General features: G+C 47.3%; 1 protein-coding gene across 5 annotated transcripts in view; it reads right to left on the minus strand.

Moving 5' to 3' along the window:
* DNM2 (dynamin 2) overlaps nucleotides 1–14,040 on the minus strand; it is a 114,252-nt gene that overhangs the window by 33,151 nt on the left and 67,061 nt on the right. For 2 of the 5 annotated variants that reach the window (XM_088479041.1, XM_088479038.1), the window contains exons 13-18: nucleotides 7,325–7,351; nucleotides 5,512–5,563; nucleotides 4,824–4,835; nucleotides 2,902–3,015; nucleotides 1,284–1,393; nucleotides 979–1,090 (exon numbers count right to left, since the gene is read on the minus strand). In XM_088479041.1, the coding sequence (XP_088335167.1) occupies nucleotides 979–1,090; nucleotides 1,284–1,393; nucleotides 2,902–3,015; nucleotides 4,824–4,835; nucleotides 5,512–5,563; nucleotides 7,325–7,351 (427 nt within the window). The remainder of the gene's footprint in view (nucleotides 1–978; nucleotides 1,091–1,283; nucleotides 1,394–2,901; nucleotides 3,016–4,823; nucleotides 4,836–5,511; nucleotides 5,564–7,324; nucleotides 7,352–14,040) is intronic. The other 3 variants (XM_088479039.1, XM_088479040.1, XM_088479042.1) reach the window with 3 other exon arrangements.

A 14,040-nucleotide genomic window follows, 5' to 3' on the forward strand; every position in this document is an offset into this window, starting at 1 on the left:
CCTCACACCCAGTGCCTGCAGTGGCAGTCCACCCTCTTCCTCACACCCAGTGCCTGCAGCGGCAGTCCACCCTCTTCCTCACACCCAGCGCCTGCAGCCGCAGTCCACCCTCTTTCTCACACCCCAGTGACTGCAGCCGCAGTCCACCCTCTTCCTCACACCCAGCGCCTGCAGCCGCAGTGCACCCTCTTCCTCACACCCAGCGCCTGCAGCCGCAGTCCACCCTCTTTCTCACACCCCAGTGACTGCAGCGGCAGTCCACCCTCTTTCTCACACCCCAGTGACTGCAGCGGCAGTCCACCCTCTTTCTCACACCCCAGTGACTGCAGCGGCAGTCCACCCTCTTTCTCACACCCCAGTGACTGCAGCGGCAGTCCACCCTCTTTCTCACACCCCAGTGACTGCAGCGGCAGTCCACCCTCTTTCTCACACCCCAGTGACTGCAGCGGCAGTCCACCCTCTTTCTCACACCCCAGTGACTGCAGCGGCAGTCCACCCTCTTTCTCACACCCCAGTGACTGCAGCGGCAGTCCACCCTCTTTCTCACACCCCAGTGACTGCAGCGGCAGTCCACCCTCTTTCTCACACCCCAGTGACTGCAGCGGCAGTCCACCCTCTTTCTCACACCCCAGTGACTGCAGCGGCAGTCCACTCTCTTTCTCACACCCCAGTGACTGCAGCGGCAGTCCACCCTCTTTCTCACACCCCAGTGACTGCAGCGGCAGTCCACCCTCTTTCTCACACCCCAGTGACAGCAGCGGCAGTCCACCTTCACACACTAAAACTTGTAATTAGAGAGGCATACCACACAAAGGTCTCACTTGCATTGATAAGATACACCGCAATTATCATATTCTACAAACCATGTTAAGGAATTAACAAACACCATGACAAAGTGTCAGCTCAATTCTCTCTTATACGATAATACTAAGATATAATAATAACCATAACACACAATACTCCAAACCATCCGTTTACCTGGTCTTTTTCAGGATAAACTCCAGCTCGGAGGAATGATGCTTTCCAGCTATCCACGTCTTCTTGAGAATCACAAGCGAGTTCTATCTGGCGCAAATCCTTATACACATTACTGAAATGACAAAGGGGCAGGACATGCATCTGGTATCTTAACAAAACTGCACGAGAGCAGGCTACGCATGCCATCCTCTGGAATCACATGGTACCATGCATCGTGCCATGGCTAGGCACACGCCACTCCCTAAAACCACACCAAGAACATGCAACAAGCCACCAGACAGATGAGCCCCACGCCCACTACTCACCGCTGTTCTGTGTTGAAAATGGCAAAAATGTGCTTTTGGGACATGAATCCCTTCTCTACGTCTCGGATCTTCAGATTATCAAGAGGCAGCATGTATTTCTTCTCTTTCTCCTGCAGAGGGCAGAGTAGAGCTCAGCACTGTATGAGCATATGGAAAGGAAACTTGCAGATGTACCAAGTCTTTTTAACAATTCACATCCCCATTATCTAGTGGCATGGGGACAGGGAAGAATGGCTTATAGATGCGAGTCTAAATTTAGGATGCTTTGCATTTACACTTTCAAGGCGTTCAGCAATACAGAAATGTGGCGCTTTTCTATTAGTCTTTAACAGTCACTCAAACTTAAATAAAACAAACAATTTGTATCAGTTGGCCTGCTGCGATGGCGCTCACCAGCGTAAGCCTGACTAGCAAGGAGTACGAGGAGTTAAAAGGAAGAGAATGTAAGTTTCGGCTAGAAATGCAACATCTGGAACGGTTTAAGTGTCTGGGAGGATTTTTGGCCCAAGGAAGGTGCTGAATGCAGAGCCCCCCAGCCTCCCAACCCCTCCTCCCTCACTTCCTGCATAACCACAAATGTGCTCCCGAGCAGGCTCGCAGCATTTCACTGCCACGTCACAGCAGCCTGGATATCCCTGGGACCGCACGGCTCATCCATCCTCGCAGATTCAGGGAAAGCAGGTAAGATCTGCAACTGGGGATCGGATCAGGAGAGGGGGGCACAAGGTTTGTGTTCGCATCATCAGCGGTTTATGAAGAGAAGATAACGCGACATACATGGGAGCGGGGGGATAAAACTCGCTTCAGGACAGTCAGGGGTGTAGGGGATATGGATGGAGGGAGAGAATATTGCTGTTTGCAGATTATTGCATGGTGCAAATGGGAAAAAAGAAGATTGCAGCGATGGATGGATGAAAATTAATAAGATATATAATCACAGGGTATGGGAAGTAGTTCTGTATATTAATGCATGCCTAAATGTGCAGTGCGGGTGATGGAAATTCCACATGGATTACCTAGGGTTAATAGAAAGCTGGGGATGGTAGCTGGACATTAGGGTCACCAATAAGAGCCCCTAGCAGCTGGGTGTAGATATGGATATATGTAACGGGTACAGAGATACTGAACAGCACGCTATATCGGGCTAACAAGCATGGTATTTATAGGGCAATAGGCTAATCACTAGAGAACGTAATGTGAGATTACAAAGAGACAGGCGCACATCTGGCCGTCCGAGGGGCACAAAGCAAGGACTATTCTGCAGCTACGGAAGTTGGGAGGAATTTTCCTGAGCTCACGAGTGTCAGCGGCTGGAACTGAACTTGCAGGATACAGAGAGTGACTGGTTACATATGGCTGGCCCCGTTCTCCCAGTGTTCAGACTACGTGTTCGTTGGATTGAATGTGAACAGTAGTCTACACACTGGTTAAACTGGGATGGACAACGACAAACGAGAGCCACGAAACCTCCACAGGAGCAACAGTCGCTATATGCCTAGCATACACAGAGACCGACGGACAGATGATGAGATAATGAGATCAATAGATTAATAATGATGGATGTTAAGAACTGTAACAACAAAATAAACATGTTATCAGACCCATGTGTCCGTTTTACCTCATCATCTTTATACCAGGACAAGGACTCCGCTGTGAGCACGAACCAATACTCCTTGGAGCCTCCTTTCATGATACTTATGTTGTTGATGGTTAGCCAGCCTCTCCTGATGACCTGCAAGGAGACAGAGGGGGTAAAAGTAGAAGATTGGGGATTGGGAGAAGGGAAACAAAAGTCAGGCAGCAAGAATCCATTATTCGCAGCCCTATACATCCACCCAAACAGAATGGCTGCAGCTGATACTGGTGGCTTGGAAGAGGCCATATTGTCACTTTAAAGCCTTAAACGGGCAAAAATGATCTGTATAGTAACACTATCTATGTCAAATGGTGCCATAAAAACCTACAGAAGTACTATGCACATAAATCCCCTATTCCAGTACACGGACAACTTTAGGGGTAGTTGCGTTGCAATCAAGGACCTCAGCTTAAGCTTCCATCATGCCTCTTTTGGAGAAATGTAATTACCCAATGCCTGTGTGTACATATTGTATGTCTTAAACTTAGAATGATAAACATGCATTGATGATCTATGGGGGGAGGTGGAAATATAATCAGCCATTATATCTTATTAAAGAAATAAAAAAAAAAGGGAACCTGTCATCTATACTAAGTACAGGCAGCCATATTAAAGACTTAACTAGTATTCAATCAATGAATAATGTACACATTACGTGCCATAGAAGTGGGTGTGGCTGATTTGCAGGATGCACACAGGCCAACACACAGCACAGAATCATTTCTATGAACATCTAAAATTGCAAGAACAGTAATAATAGTAACAATAATAAAAATAATAGTAAAAAAAAATAGTTTAAACCCAACACCAAAGCATACATACCGCTCCCTTTTAGATCAATAACCTTAAATACACGGCCATTTCCATGTAAATTAGCAGCAGTAACGCTATAATCAGTTCTCCAGTCCTGCGGAGATATTTATCCCTATTTTCCTGGTGAATCGTGCACATATAAGATATTGCTAATCTGATTGGCAGCGGAACAGTGGTCCTGGTCAAGCGATAGCTGGCACAGTGTAAACCAGGTAAGATAGAGAGGTGCCACAATGCAGAAAAGGTTACAGCTTCAAAGCATGTCCTTATTTCAGCTTGCAACAAGACAAACCATTTGTTAGCCAGTGAAAGCGAACCACACTTCCCCCTGGGACTTATTTCACATATATGTCCGCACTGAGAAAGCTTGTGTGGCAGAACAAGTATCCCAGTGTACCAGATAGAGAGATTCTCCTAACCATCAGGGAACTACACTCTACTACCTCTATATACGGCTGATGAAAGACTGCCCCCTGGTGGATGGTTAATCAGACATGGGTGTACTTTACTTTCCATCACAGGCAGAGATTTATGAATAAGTAATGTTTAAGTATAGTGCATCTATAATAAGTATTGTGAAATACATTTTATGTCAAGATCAGCAAGCCAGTTACAGAAAGTAATCCATAAGTCACCCAAAGAAGAATAATACAAAAGTAATGACATTTTGGTGGTACTTGTTGAATGAGATCATAATAAGATACGACAAGTACAATAAGCCGTTTTAAGCTTCAAACTCGCTAACCCCTCCTAATAGAACAGTAAGTCGGCTTCCATCATCAAAGTTACCGGGACGCCCACCATATCCTCAAATGAAAGCCCCATCTATCCCAATACTACCCATCAGGTCAATTGGTTGGGATAATTACAAATCTTGTACTTTGACGTGGCCAATTGATAGGGATCGAGCAGCAGCACATTTCCATAAAGGTACTGCTGTTCAGTAACCAGAAGCAATTACTTCCACATTGATTCAAGTTTCAAGCTAGGAGGCACCTAGCATAAGCTATATATATATATGGCGCCATTGGTGGAAGTGGGTTTTCTTTTTCTGACCAGAGCATGGTTACTCACACTTAGCAAGTACTTACCAAAATCTCCCCCTGAGTTTAGGATAAGGAGCCACAAGATTAGGGTGACGCGGGAGTACAGTACAGTGCAGGAACAGAGAGGGAGTTTTATGGGAAGAGAGTTATGGAAAGAGAATGAAGGATGGATGAAGAGTAAACACAGAATGGAACAGCAGCAACAAGGAGAAAGGGGAAAAAATTACATGCAATTAATACACAGTTAATATTTAAATTCCCATCATACCAACAACAAAACAAAAGAGTCAGTGGTAAAATTATCTGTACATGCTGATTTTAATATTAAAAATGCACATGCAATGCTGTGTAGAGAACGCAGTAGAGTGTAATGAGTTTATTGGAGAACGCGTGTGAGGAGTTCAGAGACAGGAGAGTGTGAGGAACGCAGTACGCTGTGGGTTCTCGAGTCTTGCTATACTGTAATCTCATGTACAGAACTCTTACTAGGCACTTAAATGGGCTCCTGGACGAATCCTGAATACGCAGCACATCATTCACCAGTCTCCACGCACTCCTGAAATCAGCATTTCTTGAAAATGGCCAGGATTATTTTACTGGAAGGTGCCCTGGGCAGCTAACAAGGCTACGTGCACACAGCTGTTTACATCTGAGGTGCGGTCATTGGTGGCCTAACAAGCGTGAGCATACTGCTGTGCTAGAGACAGGTGACCCTGCCGCGCCTGTGCTTTACCTGGTTGGGAACGGCCCGCTTCTTGTTGAGCTGGGTGCTTCTCTGTTGCGCACTGGAAAATAGAGCAGGACAGGGTTATACCGCTGTCACACATACTTCAACTTGGCTTGAGAGGTCATAGCCTAAATCTTAAGCCCTATACTGCAGAGTGTTGTAGACAAATCCACAATTTTCACAATGTTAAATATGAACAACAATGTTTAATGATTAATTAAAATAAAAAGAACCACACAGGTCACCCTATAGTACAGTTATCAGGAGGAGACTGTCACCAGGCCAGATGGTGTATTGGTTAGCATTACTGCCCACAGCCCTGAGGTTGTGGGTTCAATTCCCACTGTGGCCCTAACTGAATAGAGTTTGTATATTCTCCCTGTGCTTGTGTGGGTTTCCTCCGGGTGCTCCGGTTTTCCTCCCTCACTCCAATAATATACTGTTAGGTTAATTGGCTCCCAACAAAAAAATTAACCCTAGTGTGTCTGCATGTGGTAGGTAATCTAGATTGTAAGCCCCACTGGGGCAGGGACTGATGTGAATGGCCAAATATTCTCTGTAAATCGCTACGGAATATGTGTGCACTATATAAATAGCTGGTAATAAATAATAAATAAATATCACAAAACCCAGGATCCAGAAAGCAATATTTAGTAAATGATCCCAGACATGATGGGACCTTGCCGACATGGCTGCAGGTATAAGTTTGTGACCTACAAATCACTGTTTTCTAAATATTTAATGTGGGGCAAAAAAGGTAGACATGGTGAGCCAGACCACCAATCACTACTCTTGTGACTGAGATTTGCTCTGAATCCCAGGTATTTTCTCTCCAGCAACATCTAGGAGATAACTGAGCTCACACTGTCTGCTCATGCTATAGCAATCTCACTGCTAGGGATCTTTAATGTAACTTTGGGGTCTACGTACTAATAATCGCAAAACTGCCCACGATTATCTATCCAGTTCGCAGGGGATATTTACATTTTTTATGAAAACATTCCCGCTATGTACAAAGGGGAACTCACAGGGACAGCGGTTGCAGTAAACAAAAGAGAGAGAGAGACTTCTCCGGGGAAAGCTGACACTGTGCGTGCACACAGTGTCAGCTTTCGGAGCCGGCCAGAGGCTGTGAGAGAGATCTCTCTCCTGCACCTGTAGCCTTCATAGGATTAAAGCAATTTACACCTAAACTACAGGGGCAAACTCCGAAAATCTTTGCTTTTTGTAGTTTGGAACATAGGAGACAGATCGTAGGCCCCATTGATAATAATGGGGACTGTGATCTGAAGTGTAATTAGCACTTTGCCAGAGATTTCTGTGAAATCTCCAGGATTGTGCTTTTAGTACATGACTACAATCACAATACATACAATCTTGCAGAAACTGCAGTTACTGCATAATTTTATGTAAAAAAAAACAGCTTGATACATTGGCCCCTTAAAGTATACTGTTCAACTATGTAGAGCAGAGGCAGCCATTTTGTGAACTGAACATAAGATTCCAGCCTACTGAGGAATGTGAATGGAAACTGGTTTATCCCCCAAAATGGCATCCATACATTTACTATATCCTAGAGAGCTGAAAGACTGCATTCTCATGAATATTTCTTTGTCCCACAAAATGGCCGCCACCACACTGTGCAGACAACAAATGCACTTTAATGTGAGTAAACTAAAAGGGGGTTACAGGGAGTAAACATTGAGATTACTCATCTATAAACACAAATTAAACGGATCTGACATTTATGTATTCCACACAAGTACTAAGACACATGTAATACATCCACACACATGTAGAACGTGTACAGTATACCCACCCTGGGATGTGCTGCTCGGTATAACAGCTGGGTTGTGAATAAATGGGAGAGTGAGCGATGATCGTGAGGATGCAGCGAGACACACACAGAGTGCAGATCAAAAGTGACAGTAAGAAGAAAAACATAGGAAAGAAATTACTGAGAGAGGAGCAAACTGTGGAGAGGAAGACAGCGTGAGACAAGCCACAACAGGACAGAGTGAGCTAAAGCAAGTGTGAGTGGGGCAAGCCAAAGGTGGAGCTACAAAAAAAACAAGATGGCCACACACATGAACACTACACTCTCAAGCAGCAACAAATTAACTATTCCACAGTTAGCAAGTAACAGACACAAGGTCCTTATTACAGCAGAAAACATAGAATATTATGCATCATAACAGCCAGTTTTATACCATAAAGAAAAAACCACACCATGCACATTTAGCCTTATCGCCACAAAAATGAGAGTTACGGTAAAACTTACCTTTGTTAACTCTCTTTCTTCGAGTTTCATAGAGTCCACAGGGAGACCTTGGGGGTGTAGGTGGTGGTTGTGGACCGGGCACCACACAGTTAAAGCTTTCAGCTCCCAGGATGCACTGATCCAACCCCCTATACCCCGCCCCCGAGCAACCTCAGTTCGTGACAAGCCAAAGGCCGGAGGAGGAGAAGAGAGAAGGAAGACTGGTACAGACAAGAATCACACTCTCACCTAGAAGGAGACGGGAAACCGGTGACCAAAGACAAAGCCCATATGAAGTCAGGTGCGTCAGGTCGGGGTGCCCTGTGAACCCTATGGACTTCGAAGAAAGAGTTAACAAAAGGTAAGATTTACCATAACTAATTTTCTTCTTCAGGGTAAATAGGGCTCCACAGGGAGACCTTGGGGATGTCCCAAAGCAGTCATTTAATGTAGGGGACACTCCTGTGCATAGAGGAGAATCCGGCGCCCAAATGAAGCATCGTGAGAGGCAAATGTATCAAAGGCATAAAACCTCAAAAATGGACAGAGGACCACGTGGCCGCCTTACAAAGCTGTTCAGCTGAGGCGCCACGGCGAGCTGCCCACGAAGGACCCACAAAGCGAGTAGAGTGGGCATTAACAGTAGCTGGTACAGGAAGGCCTGCCTGCATGCAAGTCTGTGAGATAGTCATGCAAAGCCATCTAGCCAATGTCTGTTTGTTGGCTGGCCATCCCTTCTTGTGAAATCCATAGAGCACAAATAAGGAGTCTGATCTCCGAATGGAACTGGTATGGTCCATGTATATCCTGAGGGCACGGACCACATCCAAGGAGGCCTCACCTGCCAATAGGTCTGGTGATTGAAAGTCCGGGACTACAATTTCCTCATTAATGTGGAAACTAGTAACTACTTTAGGAAGGAAAACAGGGCCCGAAGCACAGCCCTGTCCTGATGGAATATCAGAAATGGGGAGCGACAGAAGAGCGCCCCTAAATCTGCCACCCTTTTGGCGGACGCCATAGCCAGAATAAAAAGGGCCTTCGCTGTGAGACACTTGAGTTCCACAGAATCCAGGGATTCAAACGGAGGACCCTGGAGCGCACGAAGCACTACTGTCAAATCCCAAGGAGCCACTGAAGGGACAAAGGGAGTTTGTATACGGAGGACACCCTGGAGGAAGGTGTGGACATCCGGAAGTGGAGCAAGTCTACACTGGAACAAAATGGATAGAGTAGAGACATGCACTTTCATCGAGGCCAGGCGGAGTCCAAATTCCAATCCAGCTTGAAGGAAGGCCAGGACTCTGGAAATCCTAAACACTTGAGGGTCATAGCTTCTGGTACGGCACCATTGGAAATGTGTGCCACACTCTGTGGGAGATCCAAGCAGAGGCTTGCTTACGCGCTCTGAGCATAGTTTTGACTACAGAGCTAGAGAATCCTTTGGAACTCGGGAGGGATGTCTCAAGAGCCACGCCGTCAAAGACAGAAGACCCAGGTCCGTGTAAAGACAAGGACCCCGAGACAACAATTCCGGTTGTTGAGGCAGCAGGAACGGAGTACTGATGGAGAGACTCCGAAGATCTGAGTACGAATGATGTCTGAGCCAAGATGGAGCCACCAGAAGGAGAGTGCCTCCATCTTCTTTGAACTTCCGAGGAACTCGAGGAAGATGGGAGACTGGAGTGAATAGGTACACAAACTGGAAGGTCCACTCCACTGATAATGCATCTACAAAGGTTGCCTCGGTAGCTCTTGTTCTGGACCCGTACACTGGCAGTTTGTGACTGTCAGGAAACCATGAGGTCCATTCTCTGGGAGGCCCCATCTGCCTACTAGGGGTTGAAAAACCCTTTTGGTGAAGAGACCATTCCCCAGGATGCACGTCGTGACGGCTGAGGAAGTCTGCTTCCCAATTGAGAACTCCAGTAATAACCACCGCAGAGATGGCCGGGAGGTGACCCTCGGTCCATGTCAGAATGTATGGCACTTCTGTCATTGCTGCCCAACTTTGAGTGCCTCCTTGATGGTTGATATACTGTTGTGGCATTGTACACATACAGGTTACCCATGAAGTATGTTCTGGGCCAGAATGAGAGCCCTGTAGACAGCTCAGAGTTCCAATATGTTGATTGGCAGGGTTGACTGCGCCCCGGAGACTGGTGTCAGTTGTTAGGAGTAACACAGTCCGGGTTCCAAAAGGTACAACCCTTGGTTAGAGGACATGTCTGTAGCCACCAAGAGAGGGACAGACGCACCTCCAGAGAAAGTACCAGAGAGGATCAGCCTTTTTAAAGGCCTGGAATGGAACAGAGCATACTCCACCATGTTGAAGGTGGACAGCATGGATCCCAGAACCTGCATTGCTGAGTGGATCAACACCTGGCGACTGTGGAGACATCTGCGCACTCGTAGTTGAAGTGTGGAGATCTTGTCTGATGTCAGAAAGATTCTCTGATCCCGAGAATCCAACAGGGCTCTCAGATGAATCACTCTCTGTGAGGGATTCAGGGAGGACTTTTTCCAGTTGATTAACCATCCGTGCTTGTGAAGAAAGCAATGGTTAGCCGCTGATGGTAGTGAAACACTTATGGGGACCCTGCTAAGAGATGGTAACAGTCGGACACCCTGACCACGCAGGTGGGCCGCCATGACAGCCATCATTTTGGTCAACACCCATGGAGCTGTGGATAGTCCAAAGGGCAGAGCCTGAAATTGGAAGTGTTGCTGTAGTATAGCAAACTGGAGAAATCGCTGATGTGAGGGCACTATAGGTACATGTAGGTATGCGTCCTGAATATCCAGAGATACCATAAAGACCCCAGGCTCCATAGCTAGGATGATAGAGCGTAGAGGTTGAGGATAGGCCGATGAGACCCATTCGACTTTTGAACCAGAAAGAGGGTAGAATAGTAACCGGTCCCCTACAGAGATAGCAGGACTGGCACAATTACCCCTGCTTGCAGCAAGGACTGTATGGATTTCTGGATTTGTAAAGCCTTGCTTAGGTCTGAAGGAGGGCCTGTGTAGAAAAACTGGCTGGGAGGCTGTCGAAGAAGTTAGAGAGCGTACCCGTGAGAGACCACTTCTCTTACCCAAGTATCTGTGGTGGTATGACACGAGCCCTGGGCAAACTGAAGAAGTCTGCCTCCCACTCTGGGATCCCCCAGAGGGAGGCCCGTCCTGTCAGGCTGAGGGCTTATCCTCGGATTTTGAAGCAGGGAGTCTGGTGGTACAGGCCTACTTGGTCCTGGCGGCCCTAGTGGAAGCAGACTGCCTAGGAAAGGACTGACCTTTAGGTTTTCCTTGAGGACGAAAGGACCTAAAAGATGTAGTCCGTAATTTGCAAGATAGCAGTATGGGTGCAGATGCTTGCTTGCTACTCTTGCCTTTGCTAGACATAGCTGTAGAGTAGTATAGCACACAATATGGCACTGTGTATAATGCAACCACTGGGTATGTAGGATACCAGTAGGAATGCAATAATATGAGATATGGTAAGAACTTACCCTTGTTATCTCTATTTCTACGAAGTCCATAGGGTTCCACAGGATACCTTGGGGTATAGGCGATGGCGGCAGACATCCAGGCACCACAGAGTTAAATTTTCAGCCTCCCAGGATGCACTGGGGTTCCTCTCCTATACCCCGCCCCCGAGCCTCAGGCCACTCAGTTTCGTAACAAGCCATAGGCCGAAGCAGGAGCAAAAAAGAGAGAGAAGACAGTCTGGAACACACAAGAATCACATTCTCACCAGAAGGAGACGGAGAAACTGGTGACCAGATCAAAGCCCATCTGCAGTACAGGTGCGACAGGGCGGGAGTCCTGTGGAACCCTATGGACTTCGTAGAAATATGAGATATGGTAAGAACTTACCCTTGTTATCTCTATTTTCTACTTCAGGGTCCATAGGGTATCCACAGGATACCTTGGGGATGTCCCAAAGCAGTATCCTTTAAGGGTGGGGACGCTCCTGTGCTGTAAGGAGAATCCGCCGCCGAAAGGAAGCATCCTGAGAGGCGAAGTTATCAAAAGCATAATACCTTACCAAAAATATGGACAGATGACCACGTGGCTGCCAATCACCGCTGAAGCGCCACGTCGAGCTGTCCACGAAGTACCCACAGACCTAGTGGAAGAGCTTTAATAGAGGATGGAACAGGAAGACCTGTGAATCCATCCTGCCAACGTTAGCGTAGTGGCAGGCCAACCCTTTTTCTGGAAACCAGAAAGGACAAAACCGAGAGTCTGATTTCCTAAATGGACTGGTACGGTCAACTTAAATTCTTAGCGTCCGTACCACAGCCAAATAGGCCTCACCAGCAGACAGGACTGGGGAAGTAAAGGCAAGCACTGCCCTGTTCCTAGGAAAGATGAGAAAAAGGGAGGTCTACATGACAGAGCCTCCCATTCTGAGATCCTACTGGCCAAATTAAGAGCCAGAAGGAATACAGTCCTAGCCGTAAGCCATTTGAAATCCACTGAGCCCAGTGGATCAAATGGCGGTCCTCAGAGAGCCCTAAGGACCACAGCCAAATCCCAAGGAGTCACAGGTGGAACAAAAGGGATGCTGAATATAACGTACACCCTGCACAAAGGTGCGGACATCAGGAAGAGTAGCAATCCTTCACTGAAACCATACTAACAGGGCAGAAACCTGCACCTTGAGGTAAGCAAGGCGAAGACCGTTATCTAAGCCCACCTGTAGGAAAGCCAACCTCTGGATATCCGGAATACCCGAGGAGCATAGCCTCTAGGGCGACACCTGAAAGAAAGTATACCATACCCAATGGTAAATTCTTGCAGATAAAAACTTCCGAGCTCTTAGCATGGACAGAGCCCCTGTTAACTATAGAGCTGGAAAAACTCCTAGACCTTAAGAGGGCAGTCTCCACCACAGACAACCCAGTTCTGGGGATCAGCTAGGATCCTGAGACAACAGGTCCGGGCGTAGAGGCAACAGCTTCGGAGTGTTAACTGAGAGGCTCCGAAGATCTGAGTAATAGTGCCATCTGGCCTACGCTGGAGCTATCAGCAGGAGCGTGCCTCCTTCTTGCTATTACTGGAGGAAGAAGGGATAACGGAGGGACGAGGTACACAACTTGGAAGGTCCACTGGACCTGCCTACATCTATCAGAAGAGTCTCATCTCTGAAAGGCTCCACTTGTTCACCAGAAGATTGAACACCTCCTGATAAAGAGGACATTTCCCTGAATGCACGTCTTGACGGCTGAGAAAGCCTGCTTTCCATCTGAGGATTCCTGAATGAACACTGCCGATGACGGCAGGGATATAGCCTTCCACCCAAGCCAGAATTCGGGACACCACTGTTAGTGTCGCCTGACTTCGGGAACCTCGTAGGTGGTTTACATAAGCCATCATGATGGCGTTGTCAGACTGTACCTGCACGGTATTTCCGTGGAGGACCTGTCCTGCATGCTGGAGAACCCTGAATACTGCTCAGAGTTCTCAGATGTTTATGGGAAGCGCAAAAACTACTGGTGTCCACCTGCCCTGGAACAAGTGTGGACCCGTCATGCTTCCTAGCCACGGATACTGGCGTCCGTCGTCAGAAGGACCCTCTGTCCGCAATCCCAAAGGGGGTGCCCCTTGTTTAGGTGAGCTTTCTGCAGCCACCAGGCCAGAGAGAGACAAACCTCCGGGGAAAGCCTATTGACTTTATCCTATGGGGCAACCCATCCCATCCGGAGAGGATCAAGTTCTTTAGAGTGAAGCTGGGTACTCTCCACCATGTCGAACAGCGACATCCTGGAACCCAGGAACCACATTGCCAAGTGAATAGACACTCGGCGACTCTGCAGGCAACTACGTACCTTTGCCTGTAATGCAGAGATCTTTTCCTCAATCACAAAGATCCTCAGATGTTGGGATATGGAGCATCCTCTGTGAAGCATCAGAGAGGACCATTTCCAGTTTATCAGTCAGCCCTAACGTAGCAACACAGATATTGTCCGTTGCATATGGCACTGAAGTATCTCTGGAGACAATGTAACAACAAGAGGTCACTCGGATAGGGTAACAAGCGGACCCCCTGTCTCCGCAGGTGGGCTGCCATAACTACCATGACCCTGGTAAACCGTGAGGCGCGGAGGCCAGACCAAGGGGCAATGCCAGAAACTGGAAATGCTTATCGACCACTGCAAACCTGAGGAAAACACTGGTGTGCTAAGAAAAGAGGGATATTCAGGTAGTCACCCTGAATATATCCAACGACACCACAAAATTCCCAGGCTCCATTGAATGATGGAATGCAG

Source organism: Taudactylus pleione, unplaced genomic scaffold (assembly GCF_031769625.1).
Source record: "Taudactylus pleione unplaced genomic scaffold, aTauple2 ptg000226l, whole genome shotgun sequence".
NCBI lineage: Eukaryota > Metazoa > Chordata > Amphibia > Anura > Myobatrachidae > Taudactylus > Taudactylus pleione.